The sequence below is a fragment of the Fukomys damarensis genome, unplaced genomic scaffold, assembly GCF_012274545.1.
Source record: "Fukomys damarensis isolate Sample0158 unplaced genomic scaffold, DMR_v1.0_HiC HiC_scaffold_19, whole genome shotgun sequence".
In the NCBI taxonomy this organism is placed as follows: domain Eukaryota; kingdom Metazoa; phylum Chordata; class Mammalia; order Rodentia; family Bathyergidae; genus Fukomys; species Fukomys damarensis.
The window spans coordinates 10,771,714-10,799,296 of NW_022900931.1; the positions used below are offsets into that span (position 1 = coordinate 10,771,714).

A 27,583-nucleotide genomic window follows, 5' to 3' on the forward strand; every position below is an offset into this window, starting at 1 on the left:
TTATTGGCACTTAGGAGAGGGTAAAACCCCAATGGTATGCAAACACCGTCATGGTTACTTGCTTCAAGCCATGGGAAGTTTCATGCAAAACCAGTTTCTCAATAGGGCGAATGTTGTGTAAAGGTGTAAGGAGCTTGAGAAGCTAGTTAAAGGCAAAGCCTGTCAAGCAAGAATTAGATTTTTTTTTTTTTTTTTTTTTTTTTTTTGGTACCAGGGATCAAACTCAGGACTTTGTGCTTGCGAGGCAGGCGGTGCCACTGAACTAAATCCCCGGAAGCAAGAAACAGATTTGAATGGGGAACTTCCCCTTCTGTGTCAGCAATGGTCACTCACCAGCTCCTTACCTGTAGGTGTCCTTTGTTTATGCTCTTCTCCAACCCCTCAGCAAGAACCCCTTGTCCCTAAGCCCCTCTGTGTCTATCCATCCTCTTATGCCACTATATTGATAAGAAACTCTAGCTCTGGAAAATTATTCCAGAATCCTGGTTCCCTCTCCTTCCTCAGACAACTAAGTAAATGTGTGTTTTTCCAAATTCCACCCTAAATATAATGTGGGAATATCACCCCGAGAAAGGATGTGACATGATAAAGTAGCCTAGTAGATGAAATAGTCACTTTATTTGCACTATGTGTTGTAAAACAATGCTGGTCTGAGCAATAATTTCTAAATTAGTTGAAGACACAAAACAAATACATAAGAAACAGTAGGTTAGTGTATGTCAGAATAATAGCAACAAGTGTTAACTCAAGGGTAATTGGTTCTGAAGAAGGAGACATTCATGAGTATAAAAGGGAAAAGGGAAAGTTTTAAGGCAATGTAGCAGCACATCCCAGTATATCCCAGGCTGAGGCAGGAGGATTGCAAGTTTGAGTGCAGCCCGGACAACTTAGTGACTTAGAGAGCTCTTGTCTCAAGATTAAAAAAAACTTTTTTTGTTTTTAAGGCTGGGAATATAACTCAGTGTGAAAGCCCTAGGTTCAATTCCCTGTAGATGGTAATTTTTATGGAGACAAAGTTTAGGACAGACCTTAATTAACAGGAAAAATCTAGCTAGGGAGAGAAGAGAGATTATGACATTTTAGAAATGAAGGACATCATTACCAAAAGCAGGAAAAGTGACACATACAAGGAAAATGGAAATGGTCGGACTGTCTTCAAGAAGGCAGAAGATGTACACTGCAAGGAAGAGTGGAAATAAAATCATATTGTAAGATGAATTCATCAGGAAACTCAGCAAAGTTAGGGGAAAGGGAATAAGGGAAAAGAAAAAAATACGAGAAAATGAAAAAATGGAAATAAAGTGTTTGTAAATGTGGAGGGGAGGAAGGGATGAAGAGAGGGCAGGGACAAGGGGAAAAAATGAGAACCAAGACCTGTCATGTAAAGGTACAAGATCCCAGTAATGAATGTAACTATACTGTATACCTAAAATGTACCAAGAAACTCAATAAAAAGAAAAAGAAAGAAACTCAGCAAACACATAAGTGCTGATTAGGTGCCAAGCATTGTAGTCTCTTGCCAAAAATAACAGAAGTTTATACCTATGAAAGCTACAGTGTGCCAGACATTGGGGTAAGTGCTGCACATACACCATTTTACCCTCACTGCAGACCTGTGACATAGGCGCTGTTAGCGTCTCCATCTTACAGACCAGGTTAAGGAACTTGGTTCAAGTTGCAGCATTCTAAAGGTCAAGGCCTGGGTTTGAGCCAAGTGAGTCAGCTCAAACAAGGGTTCCGAGCACAATACTAAATTATCTCCACACATATTATCTTACTCAAGCCTCATAAAATTCTCTGTGACTTAAGCATCAAGCATCATTATCCTCATTTTGCAGATGAAGATCCAAGGCTCCAGGAGTCAATGGATTACCCAAGATCATTTGGCCAAGTACAAAGCCCGATTTCAAGGCAGCGCCACTCATTCCAAACCCATTAGATTTTCCAGTATAACACAGCCACCTGGTACAGAGGTTTCCCCGCATGGGATCGAAATAGGGGAAAACCTCTGATGGTCTGATAAGAGCACAAAGGCTGTTTGACCGGAATAGGGAAGAACTTTGGGGTTTGAAACTAATGAGCTTTTGATTAACAAAGGTAGGGCTAGGTCTAGCCTCTGTCAGTCATAGGAAACTGAATCAGGGCAAGAGTGAAAATGAGATGAGATGACATTGGAGGTGGTAAGGACCTAGAAATGGGTATGGGAGAGCGAAGCACAGAAGCAAAATCAATATTTGAAGATAAATCTGATCGTCCTTGGGTTCAGTGGCTGAGAGTAATAAAAGAGACTAAATCAAAGAGGACTGTGCTTCTGTGTGTGACTAAATGACTGAATGGACTGTTGTTACAGGAGCAGCTTGTTTCTGACAAAATGTGAAGGTTCTTTCTGGACATGTTGTAATCTGTTTCGCGGAACAAGGACTGACACATTGCTGAGGAACTGACCAGTAGGCAGTCAGGGATGTGGGATCGGAGCGCGGGGAGACAGCGGAAGCTGCCAATCATATTTGACCAAAAAAGCTATGCAAGGCCCACTAAAAGAGCAGCCAAGTCAGAGCTCAAGGAAAAGAGGTTCAACTGATAGTTGGAATAAACCAGGAGCCATGACAGAATACAAATGCAGCATAACAAAAGCAAGCCACAGGTAAAGCAAAGTGATTAGGGCCAAGGCAGAGATACAAATAACAGGAACACAGCAGCAAATGACATCTCACTAGTATTGCCTTAGTTACTTTTCTCATGGCTGAGACAAAAGAACCAACACCAAAGTTAAAGGAGGAAAGGCTTATTTAGCTCACAGTTTGTAGAGGTTTCAACCCATAATCAACTGGCTCAAAGGCAGGGTGGAAACAATTCATGGCACACACGAGGGAGCAAACGCAACAAGGGACCTTAACAGCATCTTTCTGCCCCCTTTTGTCCAGACTACTTCAGGCGGGCAGCACTCACACGCTTCATCCTAGTGCCCTTGAGCCTAGCATTGCACCATGAATCAATCCCAGCATCGTACCCTCTAGATCCAGCCACCTCTGCAAAAGCCCCACCCATGACCGCATGAAGCTTTGGGGGGCAGACATCTAGACACATCCCATAACAAGTGTCATGTGAAATGAATAGTTTCCTGCACTGTTTCTGGTATCTGGGAATGTTTCCATATTGCAGGCGCCAAACCCAGTTTAACTGGAAGGGACCCTGCAGGCCGATCCTGTGGAACAATGAGAAACTTTCCTACCTCCTAGCTTCTGCTATGTCAGCAGAGTAGAACAGGTCATCAAAAAGGGTCTCTCTGCTGAACAGTATAAGTAAAACTGGTTAAAAGGGTAAGTGTTATGTATATATAACCACAATAAAAAAGGAGGGCCTTGGGCCTGAAAATCTGTGGGTCCTCCCCCAATCTCCAAAAGCCCACCTAACTTATTGGAGATCTTTATTTTCCTGCCCACGTTGGTGGCTGTGGAGGACAAGATGAAAGGACTTATGAAGCCATGGTGCTACAGCTACCTGGCCGCCCATCTTTCCCATCTGGAAAGACAGCAGGACAGTCAGTTGTGGGTGGTTTGTAACAGAAACCTCTCTGGTTTCTACTCCTCCTGCCCTTTCTCTCAGAGCACTGGGGATAAGACACATTGGGCAGTGCGCCACTCTCCGTGACCTCTTCTGCCTGAAAAATTAAGAAAGTGAGACAGGGAACAACTCAGCCAACACCTCAAAGGGACTGACTTGAGATGGGAACTGGGTGTCCTGTGATTTCAGTTCTTGCTCATTGCCCTCTGGGGACACTCTTTTAGGGTTCTAGGGGCCTCCTTTTGACTGACTTCACAGAGACCATCTGAAATATATCTGTTTCTTTCCGGTTTTCTATAAATCCTGTTCCCAAGTCAGGGGTCCTTTACAAACCAAGGCCACACAAATAGGCTCCTGTACTCTTGGAAGTAGCAGGATAGGGTTCCTCGTCATTAGCAAATGAAGAAACAGGGGCCTAGGATTGCTAAGCGGCTTGTCCAAGGACACATGCCCAGTTCACTGCAGAACAAAAGGAGATGCAGGCCAACTGCTTTATCTCCAAATCTCTTTTAGCTGGACAAAGGGAGACCAAATAAAATCTTCTGAATTGTTTTTATTGAAGCTTTGGTTTCACCAAGATTTGGTCTTTCTTGCTGCCTTTTTCTCAAAAGATGTTTAAAATATCTGGAAATGCCCATTGGGAGTCTACAAGGGGATGGTAACAGAACTGATGGGGTAGGAAGCCCACAAAACCATCACAGACTGCCTATTATGGTATGGCGATAAATTGGATCCATCCCCTTCCCTGGCCTTCATACACCAGAGCTTAGTCAGAGCCCTATGTTCTAGGGCTTTCTGGTCCTTTCTGTCATTGCCCCATGGATCTTGATGCCTGCCTCTGACACCCTAATATCAACAGGTTGGCTAGGGATGGGCCAGACGGCCAAGGCTGCTATCACAACACAAAAGAATGACAGTGCAGCTCATTAGAGATGTATTTATCAGGCAAACTTCGGGAAAAACTGGTTGCTCAAGCTCGTTACCTCAAGAAAAATAGTTTTGTGTGAAGTGTGACACGGTGTGAAACAGATGTAAGGGAGGTAGTTCCATTGCCACACCCTGTGGGTCAGGCCAGCACACAAAAGAGATCCTTTCCCACCCAGGAGATCATCTAAGTTATAAAGTTCACCAGAGAAATGGGCTACCTGTTTTCACCAAACCTAACTATGTCTTTCTCTGATTGTTCTCTGCAAAATGCAGGAATTCGGGTTTAGAACCTTTAAATTGCAGAGTCCTACACTTATAAAGGTGTTGAGTTGAGTGGGATTTGCTAATCCTCTTGTCTATCTCCTCATTTGGAAGACGAGGATATGGAAGTTTCCCTTATTAGAATATTGTACTTCTCATATGTAGCCAAAACTGTACTCATGTTTTCCATGAGTTTAGATTGCACTGTTGGTGCTCATAGCCTGGCAGTTAATTTAAAACCCATAGTATTTTTCATCCAAACCACTGCTCTGCTAGATGTTCCCCATTCTAGGTCTGTACAATAAATTTCTTGAAGTTTTGTTCAGAAATTTACATTTTGCCTTTCCATTCCATTTTGCATGGTTCAACTCCAGATTTCAGTCCACAGTTTGAATTTTTGTCTATCTTAATTTTATAAGTGTGTTTGAGGAAGTGGAAGACCATTTGTAAATGTGTACTTTACAGAATGCCCAGAATCTCATATTTAAGAGTTAAACTGTTTCAAACAAAACTCTGTGAGAAGAATTTAACTTAGAATTCCCTCACTTCATTTTTTAGGTCCTCAAGAAGGCTGAGTAACTTTTTTCCCTGCTTATATGAGGGAGCGCTAAATGTGGGTCTTTCCTCCAAAGGGCAGAAGAATACTCCTATATCTTATTGCTTACATGTAGCAAGTATGGCTAGAAAAACGTGGTGGTAAGAGGCCACACTCTAAACTCCAGAGTCTAGAAGATTTTTTTTTTTTTTTTGAGATAAGGTCTCACTATGTAGTTCAGGCTGGCCTTGAACTCACTGTGCAGCCCAGGCTGGCCTTGAATTCACAGTGATTCTCCTGCCTCAGCCTCCCAAGTGCTGGAATTACAAGTATGTGCCACCAGGCCCAGCTCAAATCAATCCATAGGATTGATTTTTATGTCCATTTTGATATATAAGTTACTAGTTTACATCCCATTATCCATAAAAACTGGAGAAGTCAAGAAATTTGGGAGTAGGAGGAAAGGAAGGACTTTCCAGTATCTTTTATACTCAGAGGATATCTGCTATATGTGAAAGTAGACTATTGTAAGTAGTCAGACCCCTAAGAATTACCCCTGATTTCTTCTTTTCCTTCACTTCCGTTATCTAATAATAAGAATGGCTAACATTTAGCAAGCACTTACTATGTGCTAAACATCACAATTTTCATGATTTAAAATGAAAAGACTGGAACTTTGTGTGTATGTGTGATGCAGGGGAATTAAACCCAGAGTCTTGGGTGTGCTAGGCAAATGCTCTACTAAGCTAAACCCCCAGTTCAAGAGTGGCATGTTTAAGAGGTTAAATTACTTGCTTGAACTCATACACATAGGATGGTGGAGCCACACTCTCACGCAAGTTACTACGACTTGAAGCTTACCCAACATTGATATTAGTCCAGGTCTTCTAGGAGAACCACTGGGCCATGATGCATAACAATTATGAATTACAGAAGAAAGGAAAGAAGAAAAGTAGGAAGGCAGGGATGAAGGGAGGGAGGGAGGGGAAAAGGGAGGTTGGCTGGTTGGCTGGCAGAGTCTTAGACTGAACTGCAGTACTAAGAAAGCTCTGCAAGGCTGATGGAACGTCTTGAGGCTACAACTGCTCACCAGAGTAGTTCCACACTGCCCAGGAATGGGCCTGATCTAGGGTCCCTGCCATACTCAGTCCTAAAGCTGACTTCAAGAAACAACAGGAGGCAGGGGTGGACATCAGGCACAGACGTTGGGGGCATTAGTCAGCTGTGATCCCTTCTGAGAAGCTCACTGTCATCACTGCCGCTTTATATCACACTGCCACTCAGCCACTCACTGGTTTGTCTTCAAGAAATGTCTCTACCTACTGCCCTAGTTCAGGCTCCTCTTGTTGCTCCCTTACCTAGGCAATCCACTTACATTTCCCTACTTCTGGTCTCAGTGCCCCTAAGTGGTTTCTTGCAGTGTTGCTAGAGTGAGCTTTCTGAAACATAAATCCAACTGTGTGACAGTCCAGTTTAAGAAGCTGGGTGGGGACATCTTTGTGACATGCTTATGAGAGGTCTGATGATCCACTAACATATAAATGACAAGAATCTCACCAGCTTTCATTAACTAAGCTAATCTCAAAATTGCCTCATGTTCTTTTTGGTAAGGCTATCATTGTGAAATGTGTATGTGGGGCTGGGACACTTCCCATATGCCATCCATCAATTTAAAAACCCATCACGGGAACCAAGCAGGGTGGCACACCTGTAATCCCAGTACTCTGGGCGGCTGAGGCAGGAGGATCACAAATTCAATCCCAGTCCAGGCAATTTAACAACTTAGTGAGACCCTGTCTCAAAAATAAAACACAAACAAACAAAACACCTGCTTTTGACCATGACATACCAGGACCCCAGGACCCAAACACTCCCTACTTCTTTGACATTATCCCTGCCACTGTTTACCTCAAATGTAATACAATGCTCAATTATGTGTAGCTCCTACAGTGCTGTATCACATCTCCATGCCTTTATTTCTACTCAGCCCTCTATCTTGAATGACATTTGTTCTTCTCTTCCTCTCCCTTTGTGCCTATTTGAATCTCACTTTAGATTTAGCTCAGCTACCAGAAGTTTTCTATATACGCCCCAACTCAAAGATCATTCAGCCCAATCACTACCTCAATTCAGGAATCCTAAATGCTCAGGCAGAAGGTCATCTAGGGAAGAGCTCATGACTTCCTCAGACAACAGGCTATCTCCGGATTGCGCTCAGGGTCAATCATAACCACATCTTGTTCTATAATGAGTCTATCAGTTCCTCTTTCTCTATCTCTTAACTGTGAGCCATGCTTAAAATGGACAGCACTCACTTAAAGTGAGTTAAAATAAGAGCATTCACTTGAATCTTCAAGATGAATGCAGAGTTAGAAATTAAGAGTGTGGCTAAGGGCTGGAGATTTAGCTCAGTGGTGCCATTGCCTGCCTCGCGAGCACAAGGTCCTGAGTTTGATCCCTCGTACCAAAGGGTGGCGGGGGGCAGGAAAGAGTCTGGCTGAGAAATCTTGGCATGTCTTATAGAGGAGATCTCTAGCTTTGAACATTTAGCTTTGAATCTTGAGTGGGCTGAGCTGGGGAAAATGAAGATATGTACCAAAGGGTGGCGGGGGGCAGGAAAGAGTGGCTGAGAAATCTTGGCATGTCTTATAGAGAAGATCTCTAGCTTTGAACATTTAGCTTTGAATCTTGAGTGGGCTGAGCTGGGGAAAATGAAGATGAAGCAGGATGGGGCTTGCTAACAAATAATTGATCATTTCCTTCTGGTTGTAATTTCTGAACTTTCTGGCTTTTCATTTCTGAGCCCCCTACTTGTGATTCACAGATTTTTCAAGACGCCTTCAGAATGGGAGGCCTGTGGCAAGGGAAGATGTTGCTGATGATAAACCACATAAGAGTTAGAATTTGGCCAGAGTGACTGCAGTTACTAAGATTTCAAATGCTTCCTTAGTTCTTTCTGGTAAACTTTTCTTTTCACAGGCTGAAAAACTGCATCTAGACCTGTACACAGATCGAAGTACTGTAGAGGAAAAGTACTGAATAGTGACTGATTGGGAGCCCCAGACTTGCTGCAATTATGAGCAAGTTTGGGTGAGAAGCATGATGAACATTGCTTTATTTATCCACATCTAGCACAGACATAGTTTTCCCAGTTTTCAGTAAGTGCTACTTGCTTTTATGCATTTTAGTTGAATTGATACCAGGATCAAGGAATCTTTTCAAGGAGTCTTCAGTCAAAAGTTTATTTTGGGGAAGTACAAGAAGGATTACTTGTAATACAAATGAGAAAAATAGATATAACTAAAAACCTCACCATTAAAAATGCTGTTTACACTGTAATATGGGAAATAAAAATGACAATAAAAATTGTACTGGCCATTTAGAGTCTGCTGTAACCCTGCACAAACAGCATACAATTAAATTTTACATTAGAGCTTGAGTGTATACCAACCAGAAATAAATAAGAACCAAATGATGAAAGGAAATTAGTTCTATTAGATTTTAAAATGTATTATAAAGCTACACTGAGTTAAAAAGTCATTTTAGGGCAAAAATAGGCAGTAAAATGGAAACAGTCCATAAATGGACCTACATGCAAACAAAATTAGTTTATAATAAAAGGAGCCTTCCAAATCAGTAGTTAAAAATTCAATTAATGGCATTAGGAAAAATGAATTTTTAAGAAAAAATAAAAGTAAATCTATATTTTTATTTCCACATCAAAAATAAATCCCAGGTAAACAAAGACTGATATGAAAATGAATTCATAAAAGTACTGGAATAAACGAATGAATTTTTGTATAATCTTGGCATGTAGATGACTTTTCCTATGTATGAAATAAAACCCAGTAGTCATAAAGAAAAGATTAATAAATATGGCTACTTAAAAATGGAAACTTTTAAATAGAAAAATACAATAAATGAAATAAAAAACAATCAACAGTCCGGTATGAAAGTGGACAACACCTAGCACATACAAGTTCTAATTCCTATAGTACAGATAGAGCTTTTAGAAATCTCTGAAGACCAATCATTCATGCAGGAATAAACACAGAACATGAACTGGTAGTTCACAGAAAAAAAATAAAATGAACATACCACAAACACAAAAAGAATACTCAACTCTGTTGCTAACTCAATACATACAAATTAAAATACCACAGAGACTATGGAACTGACAAAAATTTGTATAAATCAACAGATTTAGCATTTAAATTTTACATGAGGGGTTCTTTTCTTCTGAAACCAAGTCTGGCAAAATTAGAGGAAAACTCCTAAGGAGATTTGAGAGAAAAAGCCAACATTTTCAGACTAAATAGTTGAATCTATTAAAGATAACAAACAATGTCAACTCTCCAATATTTGCTGCATTTAAACTGTGCTTTGTGCTTATTTGTAGGGTAGTTGAAAAAAATTGGGAAGCCAAATTTCAGTTCTATATACCTCCTAAATAAACAGAAAATAAGTATTTATTGTAAATTGACTTGCAGACAAAGTAGAAACTGCCCTGCATGTTGTTTCTGTAAAGAGATGACATTCTTCAACCAAGCACATGCCATCCAATTTTCTGTCAGTCACACCCCTGCAATACAGCAGAAAGGCTGCAGGGGAGAAAAGATTCTTGTACACACTGAATTGCTTTGCATGGTCTCATTTGAGATGATTGGTGTAAACATTTTGACTTTTTTATATTTAGAAACAAAGTAGAAACAACAAAATAATATATCAGTGAGATATCATTCTTAACCTACTAAATTGGCCAGGGTTACAATTTGGATCAGGAATGTCCCCCAAAGTCTCCTCTGTTGAAGGCTTGGTCTTCGACTGGTGACAACACAGCTGAGGGTGGAAAGTTTAAGAGGTTAGAAGAGGTGGGTCACTGGAGTGTGCTTCTAAGGGTATATTTTCTCCCTGGACCCTCTGTCTTCATTTCCTGGCAATGCTGAGGTAAGTAGCTTTCCTCCACCACATGTTTCTGCCATGATGGACTGCTTCACTGTAACACAGAATAACTAGGCCAAGCAACCACTGACTGAAATCTTTGAAATCATAAACCAAAATAAATCTTACCTTCTTTCAGTTAATTTCATTGGGTATTTTATCACAGCGATGGAAATCTGATAATATAGCAAAGCTATAAAAGCTTAATAAAATGCATTGTGTTAGTCAGCTTTCTGTCACTGTGACAAAAATACCTGAAATAAGTTATAAGGAAGAAAAGTTTATTTTGGCTCATGATTTTAAAGGTTTCAGTCCATGGCTTCCTAACCTTGTTGCTTTGGGCCTACACTGGCACAATACATCATGGCTGGAGTATGTGGTAGAGGTGACCTGTTAACCTCATGGTGAAGAGAAGCAAAGAGAGAGCTGGGAAGGAGCTGGGGTCTCCAAATTCCCTTCAAAGGGTAGGCCTTCAAAATCTAACTTCCTTCCACTAGGCCCTACCACTTAGAGGTTCCACTGCTCCCAACTGTGCTGTGTGTTGGATCCCAAGCCTTCAACACATGGCCTTTAGAGAACATTCCAGATTCAAACAATAGTACACTTGCCTAGCATGTGAGAAAATTATAAATACTGGTGGAAGACTAAATACGTGTAATGCTTTTGGGAGAAAAGTCAGCAATACTTGTCAAAATTTTGAGTGTGTATGTATGCTTAATCTGGAGGTTCCCTTTCTAGGAATCTATCTTACAGATAAGAGTCATACATGAGCAGTAGGTAAAGGTTGCATATTTCCACATTATTTAATAAAATAAAAAGTAAAGCAGGAAGTAAATTCTCAAAGAAAGAAAAACAACCAAGGAGACTGCTTTTTATACAATGATAAGGAATAATATTCAATATTATTTTAATTGAAAAAATGTACAACTATATATATAATATAATTTGTTTAAAAATGGAAGAGAGGGCCCGGGGATTTAGCTCAGTAATTCTGCCACCTGCCTTGCAAAGCAAGGTCCCGAGTTTGATCCCCAGTACCAAAAAAATAAAAAAGGAATGCCTTGAGGTGTGCAGAAGAATTTTAGAAGAATAGTTAAATTTAGGGAGTGTGTCAGGGAGATGGTGATGAGTTTTTAATTTTAACCTATTGTTTACTTTCTTTCTTTCATTTTTTCGGTACCAGGGATCAAACTCGGGTCTTTGTGCTTATGAGTGGAACCACTTAGCCAAATCCCCAGACCAACCTTCTTGTTTTCTTTAGTGTTTGAAAAATTTTCCACAAGCATGTATTACTTTTGAAATTAAAAAAAAAAAAAAAACTTTTCTCACTTTTGCAAGTGAAAAAGATAAATTCCATTAATTAAGGAAAGTTTTGTAGAAAACATGGAATTTTTTTCATTTTATCTTTATTTAAAATATCTGTTCAAAGGGCCGGGGATTTAGCTCAATGGTTCCACCACCTGCCTGGCAAGCACAAGGACCAGAGTTCTGTCCCTGGTACCAAAAATAAAAAAAGAAAAGAAAAGAAAAAAAATGACATCCTTAAAATATCTGTTCAACTCTCTTGAATAAGTGGTAAGCCTCTAAATAAATTCAGTCTCAGCAAATATCATTCTCTCCATGTGCACGCCCATCAGCTTTTGTTTTGTTTCTTTTTTTTTTTTTTTTGGTACCGGAGATCGAACTTGGGTCCTTGCGCTTGCGAGGCAGGCCACTGAACTGCTGAGCTAAATCCCCGGCCCCCCATCAGCTTTTGGTAGGTTATGTCAACCTGCATGGCCTGGAAAAATGAAGGGTACAGGGAACTTTTAGTCTACCATCTATATATCCACTATAGCTCTCATTTACCTTACAAAATAGACATAATTCAGCAAAGCTGACAGTTAAAAGTTTCCTTGAGTGAATTTCATGTCTTACTAACTTTTTTGGAGGGGTGGGCACTAGGCATTGAACTCCAGACCTTGTGCTTGTGAGGCAGATGGTGGAACCACTGAGCTAAATCCCCAGCCCTGTCTTACTAACTTTTAAAAGTTAATCTCCTTTCCCAGAGATATTACAATAGATTGAATTAAAAGTTTAGATGAATTAGGGATGAAGAACATTTCTAGAACACATCTTGGGCGTTGTTACTTGGCTACACTGCATATCAATGGGAGAGTCCAACAATTCTTTTTCCATTTGTCCCTTAGGTATGACAGAAAGAGGCCAGAGAAGAAAGGAGTCACAACATTCAGTCCGTGGACCTCCAGGACCACCAACATCTGACCAAGGGTGAGAGGTTTATGTCAGAATGTTTGTTATCATCAGATATTAAAAGTGTTGAATGTATACCAGACCCTCACGCTATAGTATTTAATTCTGAATGCCATACCATCATATAGTATATATTATGAATGCAACATAATCTAATTTAATAAAATATTCCAAAATAAAATAAGAGGTATCAAGAAGCTATAATTACATGTAAAAGAGCAAAGTTCCTCCAGGTTTAATTGTTACTCTCCTGCTTCAGCCCTCATTGACTTCAAGCATATCTCAATGAAGTTGATTCTCCTAAATTTGGCATTCAGAATACTTCATCTAGGCTGGGTGTGGTGGCGCACGCCTGTAATCCCAGCACTCAGGAGGCTGAGGCAGGGGGATCACTGTGAGTTTGAGGCCAGCTAGGGCTACATAGTGAGTTCAAGACCAGCCTGAACTACATAGCGAGACCCTGTCTCAAAAAACCAAAACCAAAACTAAAGCCCAAACAAACAAACACACACAAAAAAACCCAACTTCGTCATCTCCATCTACTTCTTTGGGTTAGCTCTTGACATGGCTGCCACCTCCTGAGACACCCATGTTATATCCAAACCTAATTGTTTGCAGTTCTCCACTATTATTTCCCACCATTATGCCTTTGCTTGTTTCAAAAATTTGTACTCGTGCTTTGACACCAGGTTCAGAAGTTAGCCTTTCAAAAGACTTGCCTGAGCTCTTCCCTCTGTGTCTTAGGGTAGGCTGTACTGTCACACTAAAGGCTATCCTGCAGGTCCTCACTGCATATTCATTTAGGAGAACATAACCGAATGCAAATAAATCCCCACTGATATGATGCAGACCCTGTCCAGCATGTGGCACAGTGCCTGGTGAGAAGGAGCTACTCAATACATTTTGTAAGTGAATGGATAGATCACAGAATGAGTCACTTATACTACAGCCGAAGGACTCCTTTGTAGTATGACTTTTCTTGACATAGTGGCAGATCTGGTAAACATACATTTCTCTGGGATCCCATTGTTGTCCCTACCTATCCCAGTGCAGAAGGGACCACCCGCGGCATCACAGAAAGATGTCTGCACCAACATGTTGAGTGCCAACTGTCAGTTGTGTGGTCTTGCATGGTGAAAGATTAACTTTGGACCTCACCAAAACACTCAGTATGTATCATTTCAATCTGGACATGTTCTTTTAATCAGATGCTTGAGTTTTTCTTTCTCCACATAGCTAGCATCTCTCCAAACATACTTAGATGGTAAACTGTTTTCTTTGGCAAATTGATTAATGGGGACAATTACTCATATGCCTGATTGTGTGACGTTTCCAATAACATTGTCATTTTGTTTATGGAATGATCAGTAAAAATACTCAGGAATTCGCTACCAGGAGAAGGACCACCTGTCTGCTAGAAATGTTAATAAAGGAAAGGCCAAGGAGAACGCTAAGAATGACGTAATTCAGTCATCAGCCTCTGCCCCACAACTTCCTCCAAGCTTAGCACGAGCAGCTGTGGAAACGAGAACAGCTTTTCTGGTCACCTTAGCACTTTAGCTGACTGGGGACAGAGTTGCCCTGCAGGTACCTGGTCAAACTGCCCAAGGAGGGCAGAGCAGAGGCGCCGGTAGTGGCAAGCACTGTGTGAGTGGTAGGAGATGGAGGTCCAGATTGGGGGATAGAAACAAGAGAAACATGCACAGGAGAAAAGGGCCGGGAGGAAGAGAGCAGCAGGAAACACAACTGTGTGCCTGCAAATTGGGTAAGGGTAGCCAGCGCACTGATTCTGCCTGGGGGACTTCAGTGTGGCTAGAGAGGGACAGGGAGGATGGTGGCCATATATAGCTCCTATATACAGGAGCTATGGCTGGGAGGACAGGCAACAAGCACTTGTTTGGGCCGCACCTGCAGCAGCAAAACAGAGGATCAATAGATCCATGCCTTCTGGAGACGAGAGGCTACCTGAAGGAAACACATGAGAAGGCCTGAGGTTCTCCAAGATAAAACAAAACAAACTGGGGAAAATCTTTAAGGATTAGGGTGAAGATAACACTCCCACAACCTGCTGTCTTGAAAATAACAAAACACAACAGCAACAAAAATGGGAGGGCAAGGGCAAAGCTGCTCTGGATAGGGTAAGAAAGTTCAGGCAAAAGCGCCAAACCCTGAAGGAAAAGATCAACATTGCTTGCACCATCCCTAACTGCACTTGCGTCAGAAGCACAAGGCCATGTTGAACCTGAAACAAATGCCGTGTGAGAAGCTGATTTGAAGAAGGCCACATTCTGAGGAACTAAACAACTTTCCCTTCTAGTTTAGAAAAATGCCTAGAAACCAGAGCTCATGCATAAAAATGCACAAGGATACTCTATCCTCCTAGTAAAAAGAGGAAGGGGACCGTCACTACTTTTGTGTTTTGAATCTTATAATGGTGAAGGCAGCAGGGATGTCAGGAAAGGCTCTTAGAATGTTAAAGTTCCTATACATTATTAAATGAACCCAAGAAGAGCTAAACTGTAAAAAGTCTCCATTCTGACATTACTACCTTATTAGGGAAACAAGGTGTCTAAAGATCTAAAGAAACAAAAATAAGGAACGAAGCCTCAGTATTCGTGTGGGAAATAAGCACTTGGTCTATGCAAAGTCCTAAGGCCCACTATGTCACAGAGATTAAAAAAACAAGCAAATTAAAAGCAAAACTAAGGTTCATCCACCCCACAGAAAAAGCTGCTGAAGCCACTTTGGTGACTCCCCTGGCAGGGGGGACTGTGTCAGAAGGATGAGAATCTACTCGGACTTGTTTACAAAATAAGGATAAAAGGGTGCCTTTTGAGGCTTGTCTGAAATAAGTTTAGAATACAAACTTTTAAAGAGGTATTTCACACAGCAAGCAGAAAAAAAAGAGAAGAAGATTGGGCACATTTCTGCATAACAGAGACAAAACTGGCTACTAAGTGAAATTATGCTATTTAACTGTGTGTGTGTGTGTGTGTGTGTGTGTGCGCGTGAGCACACGCGTGTACCCAGGGCCTTCTCATTGAGCTACATCCCCAGCCCTTTATGATTTTTTCTTTTTGAGATTAGAGTCTTTTTTTTTTTTTTTTTTTTTTTGGTACCAGGGATCGAATTAGGGTCCTTGCCCTTGCAAGGCAGGCAGCAGAACCACTGAGCTAAGTCCCTGGCCCGAGATTAGGGTCTTGGTAGGTTGCCCAGGCTTCACCTGAACTTGTGACCCTCCTGCCTCAGCCTCCCAGCGTAATGGGATTACAGACATATGACTCCATGTCCTGCTGCTTTAACTTTTAGGAATCATGTGAGCCAGACCAACCATGCCCTCTCACAAAGAACTACCCTTGGTGACAGAAACTGTGATTCCCAGTGGCAATGTCTTTATTCCAGAGAGATAATAGTCACACATTTTTGAGAACTATTAGGTCATATTACTACTAATTTTATACTTTGTCACACAAAATATTAATCGCTGTTCCGATAACATTGCATTAACCGAAGAAGACTGACATTAATCACATTCAGATTTAAACAAATATTTCTGAAAACAATTCTCCATACAAGCAGAAAGATTTAAAGATGTATCCCAGCTGGGTGTGGTGGTGCACGCCTGTAATCCCAGCACTGGGGAGCCTGAGGCAGGAGAATCACTGTGAGTTTGAGACCAACCTGGGCTACACAGTGAGTTCCAGGTCAGTCTCACTACATAGTGAGACCCTGTCTCATAAAACAAACAAATAATACACAAATAAATAAAATAAAAATGTATCCCAGAATGGAAATCTTCATACACAGATGAGAGATGCTTTTTAGAGCCTTTTAAAATTAAAGGAACCACAGGCCAGGAATTTGGCTCAGTGGTTCCACTGCCTACCTTGCAAGCACAGGGCCCAGGTTCGATCCCCAATACCAAAATCAAACAAACAAAATTAAAGGAACCAAAACTATGATTTAAAAAGATTCTTGAGGCTCAGTAAATCCCATGCTTAGCATTCACAGGGCCCTGGGTTCAGTCCCTACCAGAAGAAAAACAAAAAAATAACACAAGGAGGTAAATGAGTCAAAAGAATAAGTAAAAATGTGTAACTATGATCCCATATAGAAAAACCAGAATGTCCAAAATATTACACAGCAATGCCAGAAGGAGATGAAGGGTTTATACCTAGTAATGGAGGGAGCACCTAACTAAAGGCAAGAAACACTGTGATGTCTCAGACTCTTGTAAATATTGTTTGTGTCCCTTTGAGAGTATCTTCAGGAACATAGGTATGCGTGATGGGATCTCAACAGTAAATTTTAGTTTCCATTTCCCCCCTCAGGAACGAGAAAGACTGAAACACAATTGGAACCCTTAAGGCTACTTTTAAAGGAAGAAAAGGTTCTGTTGCCCTTAGGAAATTTCCAGGTACCAAAGTACACTTTCTCCAGAACGGCCCAGGATTCCTCCTGACTTTTGGTCCCTTCAAAATGTCCGAGAGAGCAGCCGTGCCAGCTCTGTGTTCAGCAAAGTATACTGAGTTTATCCGAATGGATGTGGGAAGCAACCACTTCAGCAGTGAGTGTTAGTGGGAGAAGCTGCTTTTCTAAAACCAACTCTCCAAGCTGTAGATGCAGTTTAAGGTTTCTGACTGACTCTATACTGTGCAGCAGTAACTTCAAACCCCTTCAGATCTCACTTAGTAGAATAACATGTGCCAGGCCCATACGAGTCATTGCTTAAACCCTGAGAGAACTGTGAGCAAAGGCACCTAATCACCCATTCTTTCTTAAGTAATCTCCTATCCCCCTGCCCCGGTCCCAGCAATTATCCAGGTTCTACTTTGCTGATCGTCAAATGCTCAAAGATCCACCACAGCAATCAGATCTACAAAACCATACAGCCCTCTTTTCTCCTCCACATAAGCCTCATATTAGAATAGGTCATAGGCAAGAGAGGAAAAAAAAGAGTACATTCATACTAAAGTGTAGATGACTGGCCAGGCGTGGTGGCGCACACCTGTAATCCCAGCACTTGGGAGGCTGAGGCAGGAGGATCACTGTGAGTTTGAGACCAGCCTGAGCTACACAGTGAGTTCCAGGTCAGTCTGAACTACATAGTGAGACCCTGTCTCAAAACAAAAAGAAAAACAAAATAAAGTATAAATGACTAAGAGTGGTGCTTGGCTGGCTGCCTTGAACAAAAGCAGTTCAGTTTTAAGCCGCTACTCATTAGCTAAATAAATTTCCTATTATTTCCTCAAATGTGGACTCCACTCCTTATTCTTTTCTACTGGGTAAAATATATGTATGTCTTAAGAATAGCAGCGCTTTTTCAAGTAGTAGAGGGTAGTTGGAACAGCTGGTGTTGAATCTGAGTAGCAGCATTCAGTTTGGTGGTGAAGAGGAAGAGGTGGGGAAAAGTTTGAACATGGAAGGTTTTAGTTCCTTGAGCTTCATTTTCTCTTCCTTATTTTTATGCTGACTGGATCTGTTTTTTCTTCCCCGTCAACAGACTGTTTCATACTTCTTGGCTTTACTGACTTATTTTGCTCCTGCTGTCCAAGCTGCAGGCTGAGGTATGTGCTCGCCCTGAAAATGCTCCTTCAGAATCTTGCCTCTGAATTTTCTAACCAAGGCAGAGAGTAAGTAGGTACTGTGCTGTATGCAAATATACACATATTTCTCCGTGTAGGCCAAAAGGAGGGAGGCATGTTGCCAAATGCCTTCAGAACAAAAACAAACTTTTGAGATGGAATAGTTCATAGCATTATTGAAAATAAGCTTTCAGAAGACAGAAAAGTACAGAGGAATAGTTATCTATAAAGTAAGTTGGAAAAAAAAAGAGCCACACACAAAACAAAACATGGCTAATACTTCAACAGTGAACTCACCTCAAGCATTTCATGAATTTCACATGACCCGCCCACTTTTTCTCTGTACCTCTCAAGATTACCACATCAGCTGTAATAATACTCTGTTGTTCAAGCGCCATATTTGCATATCAACGTAGCTGTGGCATTCCTGAATGTAAAATATTGTAGTTTGCTGCCTCCTTTCTGATTTCAATTACAAGGTTAATTTGTGTTCCTCTGCCCTACTCTCCTAATCTCACGCCACCCCTTATCTCTCTCCAGCCAGTGTTTTTTTTTTTTTCCTTTGAGTAGTTTTTTCCTTTCCTTTCTCTTCTGTCATGAGGTGAACTATGCAAATTAATTCCGCAAACACTTCTACGTTTTAAAGTCTTTTTCACCAAGCACAGATGATCTCTTTGAAAAGATGAATGAGGGACAAAGAAGTAGGGAAGAGCCTTTTCTAGGACAACTCTCAGATACTTTCTTCCCCGAGTGTATGTTGTAAACTTAACACAAAGCGGTTTGTCTCTTTCTTGGTAGGCCTTTGGGGAAAAAAAAAAAGAGGATTTGCTGATTTTATTATAGACAGCTAAGTTAGGTAGAAATATTGTAGACAGTCAGGTAGGGATAAGCCCCCAGGAGAGTCAGGACAAAGGTAAAACAGTATTGCGACCATGGCCAGAGACACAACTGTGGGAGACCAGGCTGCAGGATAAAGACGAAATGACCAGGCCTGCACCCTTCCCCAAAGGACAAGGTAAGCGGTAACACCTGCCCTAGTAAAGTCTAGAGAGACATCAGTCACCCCAGTGGGTGACCAAGACCTCCAGACCCACCCTTTCCTAGAAAAACGTCTTTGTTCTTTCCATGTACACTTGTTATGTGACTTGTTCCCCCACTGTGTCGCAATTAAGCAACTATAATTGTAACCTCATTGGTTGTTCATTGTACCCAAGTGGTTTTTGCTCTATAAAACTTCCCCTGAAAAGTGGGGACCCTGGTCACCCACTCAGGACCCCTACTGCCTCTCAGGAGTTATCCTCTCGATAAACATTTCCTACTTTTACCCTCCATTGCCCCTAACATTCATTCTTTGATTTTTAGAGAACACAAACTCAGCGTATCAGACATCTATCAGGCTGGGAGACACAATATTTTCATCGTCTGTATCGACTCACGATTGTATTGGAGATGGGTTTAGCAAAACTTTCCATACCAGAATTACATCAGAAAATTTTCATTTCCAATGCAAGTGTGGAAACGGGTGGGGTGATTTTTAAATTTTTGTACTCATACATGCAAAGTCAGCCAGAGCCTAGCAAGCTATTTAAAGGAGCTTTCTTTCTCTCTGATGTTCCTCTGTACCCGAACAACCCATGAGGTCTAGGGCATGATTGTATTGGTTCTGTTTATACATCTGTCCCACCTTCTCCCTCTCTCTCTCCGCAGTACTGGGGATTGAACTCAGGGCTTTTTCATGGAACTACATCCTCAGCTCTTAAAAAAAAATAAATTCATCCAGGGTCTTGCTAAACTGTTCAGTTGGCCGTGCTGGACTCAAGCTTGCAATCCTCCTGCCCCTGCCTCCCACACTGCTGGGATTACAGACATGCTATTGATCTAGGGATGATCGAGGGGAAACAGATGTAACTCCTAACCTGTTAGATGTCTGATATGCCCAATTCATGTCCTTTAATATCAAAGAATGAATTTTAGGAACAACGGAGGTTAAGAGTAGAGTCGCCCCTGCCTGAGGACAAGAAGGGACCCGAGGTCACTTCAAAATCACGAGGTGGGCATATGGTGAGATAAAACTATGGTCAACCAATAAGATTACAAGTATAGTCACGTAGGTAATTTTTTTTTTTTTTGAGACAGGGTCTCCCTATGTAGTGAGACTGACCTGGAACTCACTATGTAGCCCAAGCTGGTCTCTTTACAGTGATCCTCCTGCCTCAGCCTCCCGAGTGCTGGGATTACAGGCGTGCGCCACCAGGCCTGGCTCACATAGGTAATACTGATCCAGTGGGGAAGCAAGTCTTGTAGCAGTGTGCAAGGAAAGAATAAGGGCCTTTCCTGGAAGGGATGGGTCAGGAGGTCCCCCACCTAAAGTGACTGATGCCTGTTTAGGGTATCAATCATTATTGTTCATCCCTTAGAGAAGTATGTAGGCGTAGTCATTCTGTCTTTATCTTGAGGTGCGGCCTCAATTGTGATGAGTTCTTATCTTCTGCACTGACTTCTCTGAGGGCCTAGCCCTGTCTGACTGCCTATATTTCTAACTATATTAGTTGTCTATAATGCTACCAAGACTGGCTGACCCCTGCGTTATGAGCCTAGAGGTGAGGAGGACAGGAGATGAATATAGGGAGGGAGGGAAATGAAGGCATAGAAGGTATGCAGACAAAGTGGGAGTGCACGCACACCAAATTGGGACATGACCACCAGAAACTGCAGCAGCAGAAGGGAGCACAGTGCACTACGGGCCAACAGTGTCTCTGTGTGGGTGTCTGGGAGACCACGAGCTGCGTGTGTGCGTGTGTGTATGTGCGCGTGTGTGTGTTAGGAGGGAGTGAAGGAAGGAGAAATGTATGCATTTTTCAGAAGGAATTGCATGCGTTGGAGGTTTCTTTTGAGAAGACAATATAGAAAGGAAGGATTGAGAACCATAGAGTATGCCCAGGATCCTGACCGCACATTCTTATAAATTTCCCCCATCCGCTAAAACAAAACTTTGCTGTGTTCATTTTTCCTTTGCCCCCAGCCTGCCTGATGCTTGGCTCCCTCTACCCACTAGAAACCTCCTGACTTCCTCCACACATATACTTCACATTTGACTGTAGTCTTTCTCACCATCTGCCCTGTTCAGAGAGTGATCTTATTCTCATGTGTGTATTTCCCTCTCCTCAATTACAGAGGATTTAATTTATAAAGCTAAAGTTCTCTCTTCCTCTTGTTTTCTCTCGCTCTCCCTCTTTGTTTACCAATTCTGAACACTTTCAGCACTTGTTTAACATATAATTGTACAGTACAATTCATAAGATTTTCTTCCCATTATGATGTCTTTCATGACATGATTAGGATTTTTATTTGCAGTGTTGAGGATGGAATTTATGCTTCAGACGTGCTACGAAGGTGCTGTATCATTGAGCTACATCCCCAGTCCAGAATTTTGTAAATTAAAATTGTCTCTTAAGTTAAAAAATTGCTGTGCTGGGCTGCGGATGTAGCTCAGAGTTCCGCTGCCTACCTCAAAAGTGCAAGGTCCCAAATTTCAATCCCTGGTACCAAAAAATAAAAATAAATAGATAAATATTGTTGCGCTCTCGCTCTCTCTCTCTCTCTCTCTCTCTCTGTCTCTTTCTCCTTGATGGTGTACTTGGGATTGAACCACTGATCATCAGTGTAGCCTTTGCACTGAGCTACATCTCAGCCTTTAAAAATTTTTTTTAAATTTTGAGGCAGGTACTCACTAAATTGACCAGGCTGGCCTTGAACTCGCCATCCTCCTGCCTCAGCCTACTAGATTGCTGGGATTAAGGTGTGTGCCACCACACCTGTGCCCCTCCTTTGGTTTTGGAGATAGAAGTCAGTTGGTTCTATCACTGAGCAAGACCTTCAGCCCTATGCTTTTTACATCGGGCAGATTTATTGTTTTTAAAATTATTAAATTTTATCCTATATAAAATTCCAAATGTGCAGAAACAAAGAAAATGATACAATGTATACCCCATACACAACACCACCAGATTTAATACATTTGCTTCACATCTTTAAAAGTTGTATACAGCTAACTCCCTAGGGCTCTCCTCATCCCACGCCTCTCTTTCCCTCCCTAGGGATAAGCACTTTCCCAAAGCAAGGGTGGGAAGGTGCAGAACACTGTGTGTGTGTGTGTGTGTGTGTGTGTGTGTGTGTGTTACACAATTCCTCTGCATGGTTTCCTCTTCATGGTTTTTAAGAGTTCATTGCATTGTTGAAAAGGTCTTAGTTCTCCCTTGGGGTGGGGTAGGGCTGGTAACTGAGCCCCAGAATTGCTCAAACACAGCATAAGCACGGCCTACCTAGGGCTCTTCTAAAGGGCAAAGGATGGAAGAGATGAGACCTTTTCTGCCTTTGCAAAGGTGTGAGCCCAGGGCTTGCAGAGGGCTGAATCCACTCAGTGTAGACACTTCCTACAAGGCAGATGGGATGCAAGAAGAAAGAGCAGCACAGAAACACTTGGCTGACCTGGGGAAAGGAAGGAACTTCTACTCTGAGGAAGCGGGTTTAGTAGTGGCAAGGGGGTTGAATTGAAGACACACTGCACCGCTGAGGAGGAAAGTGGCTTCACACAGCTTGTGCTCCTCTGATCTTCAGAAAAGACAGGGCTGGGAGAATCATACCATCATGAATGTGGGCTTGGGGGTTGGTGGTGTCCCCTGGCTGGACCTGAAAATCATTCCCAGCCTGTCAAGACATACTGCCAATCCCACAACCTGTCTGGGTGGCATTCACATAAGAAACTGACCTGCTTTTTAGTTCCTTAGAAGCACTGTGGATCCCACAGAGACCATTCAATTTGTCTGTTATTACTCCTCCCCAGTTTAGAGTTGCCAGATAAAAGAAAGGGTGCTCAACTACATTTGATTTTCAGATAAACAACAAATAAAATTTTAAGTAAAAGTACCTCTCAAATATTTCATTAGAATATACTTATTATACTAAGAGGGTATTTACTGTTTAAATATAAAAGTAACTATCCTGTATATTATTACTAAATCTGGGAGCTGTATCTCAGATGACTTTTGGAAAGTTAGCAAAACAATATTAAGAACCTTTGAAAAAGTGTGAGCCAAGGCTTCTCAGGAGTAACATCAATAACTGCTTTTCAGTTGTGCAACCATCGTCCAAATCAGTTTTAGAACATTTTCACCACCTCAAGACCAGTACCCATTAACAGTCATGCTCCCTCACCCCACTCCAATCAGCAACTTGGGACCTTGTTAAGGACTAATGAACTTTGACTCTATTAATGTGCCTGTGAACATTTCTTTGTAAATCCAATCATACAGTATGTGGCCTTCTGTGTTTGGCTTAACACACTGTTTTCAAGGTTTAAATGCATGATAGTGTGTATCTGTACTTAGTATTTTTTGAGACATAGTCTTCCTATGCCACCCAGGCTGGTCTTTTAACTCCCAGACCAAGAGATCCTCCCACCTCAGCCTCCTGACTGTATTTTATTCTTTCCAATGCTCAAATATTCCTTTACAGTATACATATATTCTACAATTGGCCCCATTCACCAACTAATGACATTTAGGTTGTTTCCACTTTTTGTCCATTATGAATTATACTACTAGGAGAGAATATTTTTGTACAAGTGTCTGCGTAATGGTAACCCTTTCATATTCTAAGGAATAGCAAAATTATTTTCCCAAAGAGCTTAACATTCTTATTAAAATAACAAAACCATCTGGAGTTCGCGTTTCCGCACAGTCTCACAAGAGGGCCTACTGCCAGGGTCCTACACTCCCTTTCCCGCAGCCGAGGGTTCCCTGAGCCAAAACATCAGACCCCGCGCTCTAATAAAAGCGCAGCTTCTGCCTCCAGCTCGGCCCCGCCTCCTGGTGCTTGCTGAACAGAAGAAAACCGACGCCCCCAGCAGAGGCCATATGGACGTTGTAGTTCTCTTTCCGCCCAGCTGCGCAGAAACTGCGGAAGTGAAACTACAATCCCCAGAATACCACTGCTCTACGGCGGCCTACGGGAGCCATTTCCGCATGCGGTACTCCCGCCCTCCCCGGTCTCGGCCGTTCTCCAGGGCGTCTGTAAACACCCCAGAGACTGTCATGGAGAGGGAGGCGGCGGCGGCGGCGGCGCAGGGAGGCGTTTTGGGCCACTTCCAGGGCCCGCGCTGCCATTCCTGAACCGGTCCCCGGACCCCGTGACTGTGGCATCAGAAAGCGAATTGTTAGGCAAGAAGAGGCGCAGTCAAAACCCTATCCCCTTCTTCCCGGGGCGGGGGCCGGGGCGGGGGCCGGGCCGGCCTGTCTGCCGAGATGGATGACAGTAAGGTAAGTCCTGAGGTTTGCACGCGCAGCTGCCGCCGCCGCCGCCACCACCACCGCCTGCTTGTCGCTAAGTGCTAGTCCCACCGCCGAGCCTCAGAGCTGAAGTCCATGGCAACACCCAAGAAACACCTGCCTTAGACATCCCTGCACCTCCCTAGTTACTGCCCGATGGTACCCATCCCGAACTCAGGGAACATCGGGGCTGCGTTTTCCCTGGAAGGGGCCTCTCTGGAAATTTTTCAGTCCCGACGGCCCTGTTTGCCAGCTTTCCCGGGGAGTACAAACCCTCGTCCTTGACCTGCCTATCGAGATAAGTTAAGAAACTACAGTGCCTTTTCTTTGGGCGCTCTCTTCTCCCTTCCCAGGCCGTCACCAGTTTTGCAGACCTGATCTAGCGCACCTTTAAACCAGCCCAGCTCCCCGTGACGATTTCCCTTTCTCTCAGGATTCCTCACTCAATGCCCCATTCATATAAGCTGTTCACTCCCCTTCTGAGCTATTTTCCTGTGGTTGGTTGGAACATTGCTAAGCTCCTGTTGCTATTTGGCCAGAGGCTGGATCTAAACTTCCTCTACAAAGCCTTCTCTAAGGAAAATGGTGAATTTCTTCTTGTGAATGTACCTTAATATTCATCTCTAGCCCGTTTTTCCTATCCAGTTCATCTAGATAATAGTGTGCATTATTGGCTAATTTATATAGCTAATCTTTTATAGACTATTCTTTCCGTGTTTATACCTGCCTACATTAGTGTTTCATTTTATTCCGTGAAGATGAGTCTAGGCGGAGATTTGCTTATTGATGTTTAAGAGTTGGACTTTTTCAACGGAATCAAACTTTAAAAATTTGCCAGTTTTTAAAGTAGAAATCATACCTTCCCGCTGCTTTTCGAAATCTGCTTCTTCACAATCTCTGGCACAATCCTTGAGAGCTTTTCTCTTTGTTTGAGTTCCTTTTTTCTTCTACCTAACCAGTAAAATTTTGCTGCTGCCTAATTTTTGTTTCATGCATCCTCAGAGAGATCTGAAACATTTCCAACTTCTCCTTCCTGCTTGTTTTAGTCTACGTTATCTCCTCTTTTTCACACAGAAGGCTCTGAGAAGAGTGATAGAAGGGAAAGCTCAGACCAGCATTCTGGAAGTGAGTGCCGATTGCTTGTAAAGTAGCAAATCCCTTGATATTTCTAAGACAGAAAGGGTGAGTTCTATAAGTTTTCCAGAAAATAATTTTCCATAAAATCTTTGCTAGCTAGATTTCTCCGGGTTAATTTTGAAATTAAATTATCTATCTATCTATCTATCTATCTATCTATCTATCTATCTGTCTATCTCAGGCTGGCCTTAAACTCACTATGTAGTCCAGGCTGGCCTCAAACTCATGGCAGTCCTGCCTCAGCCTCCCAAGTGCTGGGGTTACAAGCGTGAGTCTATCTCAGGCTGGCCTCAAACTCATGGCAGTCCTGCCTCAGCCTCCCAAGTGCTGGGGTTACAAGCGTGCATCACCATGCATGGCTAAACCTAAATACTGAACCCACTAGCCTCCCCAGAAAATAGTAATTTGTGGCTGTTTAAGGATGCTGAAAGAACACAGTGTTCCTTAACTTCTCAACTTGGGACTCTACCTTATTTTCAGTTGTATCCTTTTCAGACCTTTGAAGCATTTTAACAACTTTCTTAAAGTTTTCAGTAATCTCAAATTCAGTCCCAGAAAAGCACATGGGATTTTGATATTTACTTACCTGTAAAATCACAGGGGTTATTTCTAAAATTAGCAAATGGTAATGAGAGGGATGCAGAGTTTCATCTAGCAGTGTACCTCATAGAGTATAAGATACCGGTTAATCATGGTTGATTGGAACAGTGGTGACATTGAGAAGATTGCCCTGATGTGTCTGGGCTTCAGTAATCAGCGTGGGTCAGATGAAAAAAGCTGCCAGAGAAGTCACACAATAGCAAATGGGGAAAACAGGGAAGATAGACTGCACACCTAAAAAGAAGAGCTTTGGAAAGTACTAAGTAGCGGAGACAACTGTGGTCTACTAGAGTAGATGTCCTCCTACGCTAGATTTTTTTTTGGGGGGTAGGGGTACTGGGGATCAAACTTGGGACTTGCGCTTTTGAGGCAGGCAGACGCACACTGGGGGCCCATTGTTTATTTTGTTCTTTTTAGAAAGGGTCCCACTACATAATTCAGGCTAGCCTTGAATTCCCTATGCAGCCCAGGCCAGCCTTAGACTTGCAGCAATGCTGTGCTGGGACTACAGGCATGCCCTACCACACCCAGCCTCTGCTTCCATATCTTTTAAATAAGGCCATTACCTTCTTTGCAGGCTTTGGTGAGGATGAGAAATGAACATATTGCACCAGAAAATAAGTAGTTTTGTACAGTTAGAGGAAACTTTCTATAGAAGTCCAGATAGTAAATATTTGTGGGTCATGTGGTCTCTTGCAATTATTCACCCTCTATTATTCCTGTTGTATCATGAGATCAACCACAATGAATAGACATGGCTGTGTTCCAGTAAAACTTTATTTATAAAAACAGAAAGTAGTTTATATTTGGATTTCCAGCAGGATTTACTGACCTCTGAGCCTTGAGTAGAAATGTGGTCAGAGAGAAGGATAGAAAGATAGATAATCAGGATCCAGATAAGGATATGCTTGGTGAGGCTGGCTGCAAATTTGGGGTCAGTCTGTGTCAAGGTATAGAAGACAGCTACTGAATCAGAGTATCTGAGGATGTAGCCCAGGAACTTGAGTTTAACAGCTCCCCATTGAGTGGCTCATGTTCCCAATGAGGTTTGAAAACCAAGGCTACAGATGTTGAAGAACCACTGAAAGATTTTAAAGCAGAGGCAACAAAACCAGATTTGTGTGTTTTTTGTTGTTGTTTTGGTATCAGGGATCAAACTCTGGACCTTGCACTGGTGAGGCAGGAGGCAGCACCACTGAGCTAAATCCCTGGCCCTCAGATTTGTATTTTTGAGACAATAATTGAGTGAACTTACAGGAACTGGGAGAAGACTAGAGGCAGATGGTCCTGTTATAAAAAATGCACATTTTGGCACATGACCTGAGTTCAAATCTCATTTCTACCCTTTCCTATGATTCTGGACATTATTTAATCTCTTCATAATTTCCTTTCTTTACATATATGTTGAAGACCTTATTGAATTATATATATATATATATATATATATATATATA

The 27,583-nt window shown here is 42.1% G+C and overlaps 2 protein-coding genes across 3 annotated transcripts in view; one reads left to right on the plus strand and one right to left on the minus strand.

Moving 5' to 3' along the window:
* Dusp16 (dual specificity phosphatase 16) overlaps positions 1 to 27,583 on the minus strand; it is a 173,567-nt gene that overhangs the window by 89,993 nt on the left and 55,991 nt on the right. Inside the window, exon 1 of one of the 2 annotated variants that reach the window (XM_010638393.3) lies at positions 18,364 to 18,437. The exons of the other annotated variant lie outside the window; for it this stretch is intronic. The gene's annotated coding sequence lies outside the window, so the exon portion shown is untranslated. Of the gene's footprint in view, positions 1 to 18,363; positions 18,438 to 27,583 lie in introns of those variants that run through there. 2 annotated transcript variants of the gene reach the window in all.
* The window catches only part of Crebl2 (cAMP responsive element binding protein like 2), a 21,910-nt gene continuing 18,394 nt past the window's right edge, over positions 24,068 to 27,583 (plus strand). The window contains exon 1 of the mRNA XM_010638391.3: positions 24,068 to 24,383. Within this exon, the coding sequence (XP_010636693.1) occupies positions 24,369 to 24,383 (15 nt within the window). The 5' untranslated portion in view covers positions 24,068 to 24,368. The remainder of the gene's footprint in view (positions 24,384 to 27,583) is intronic.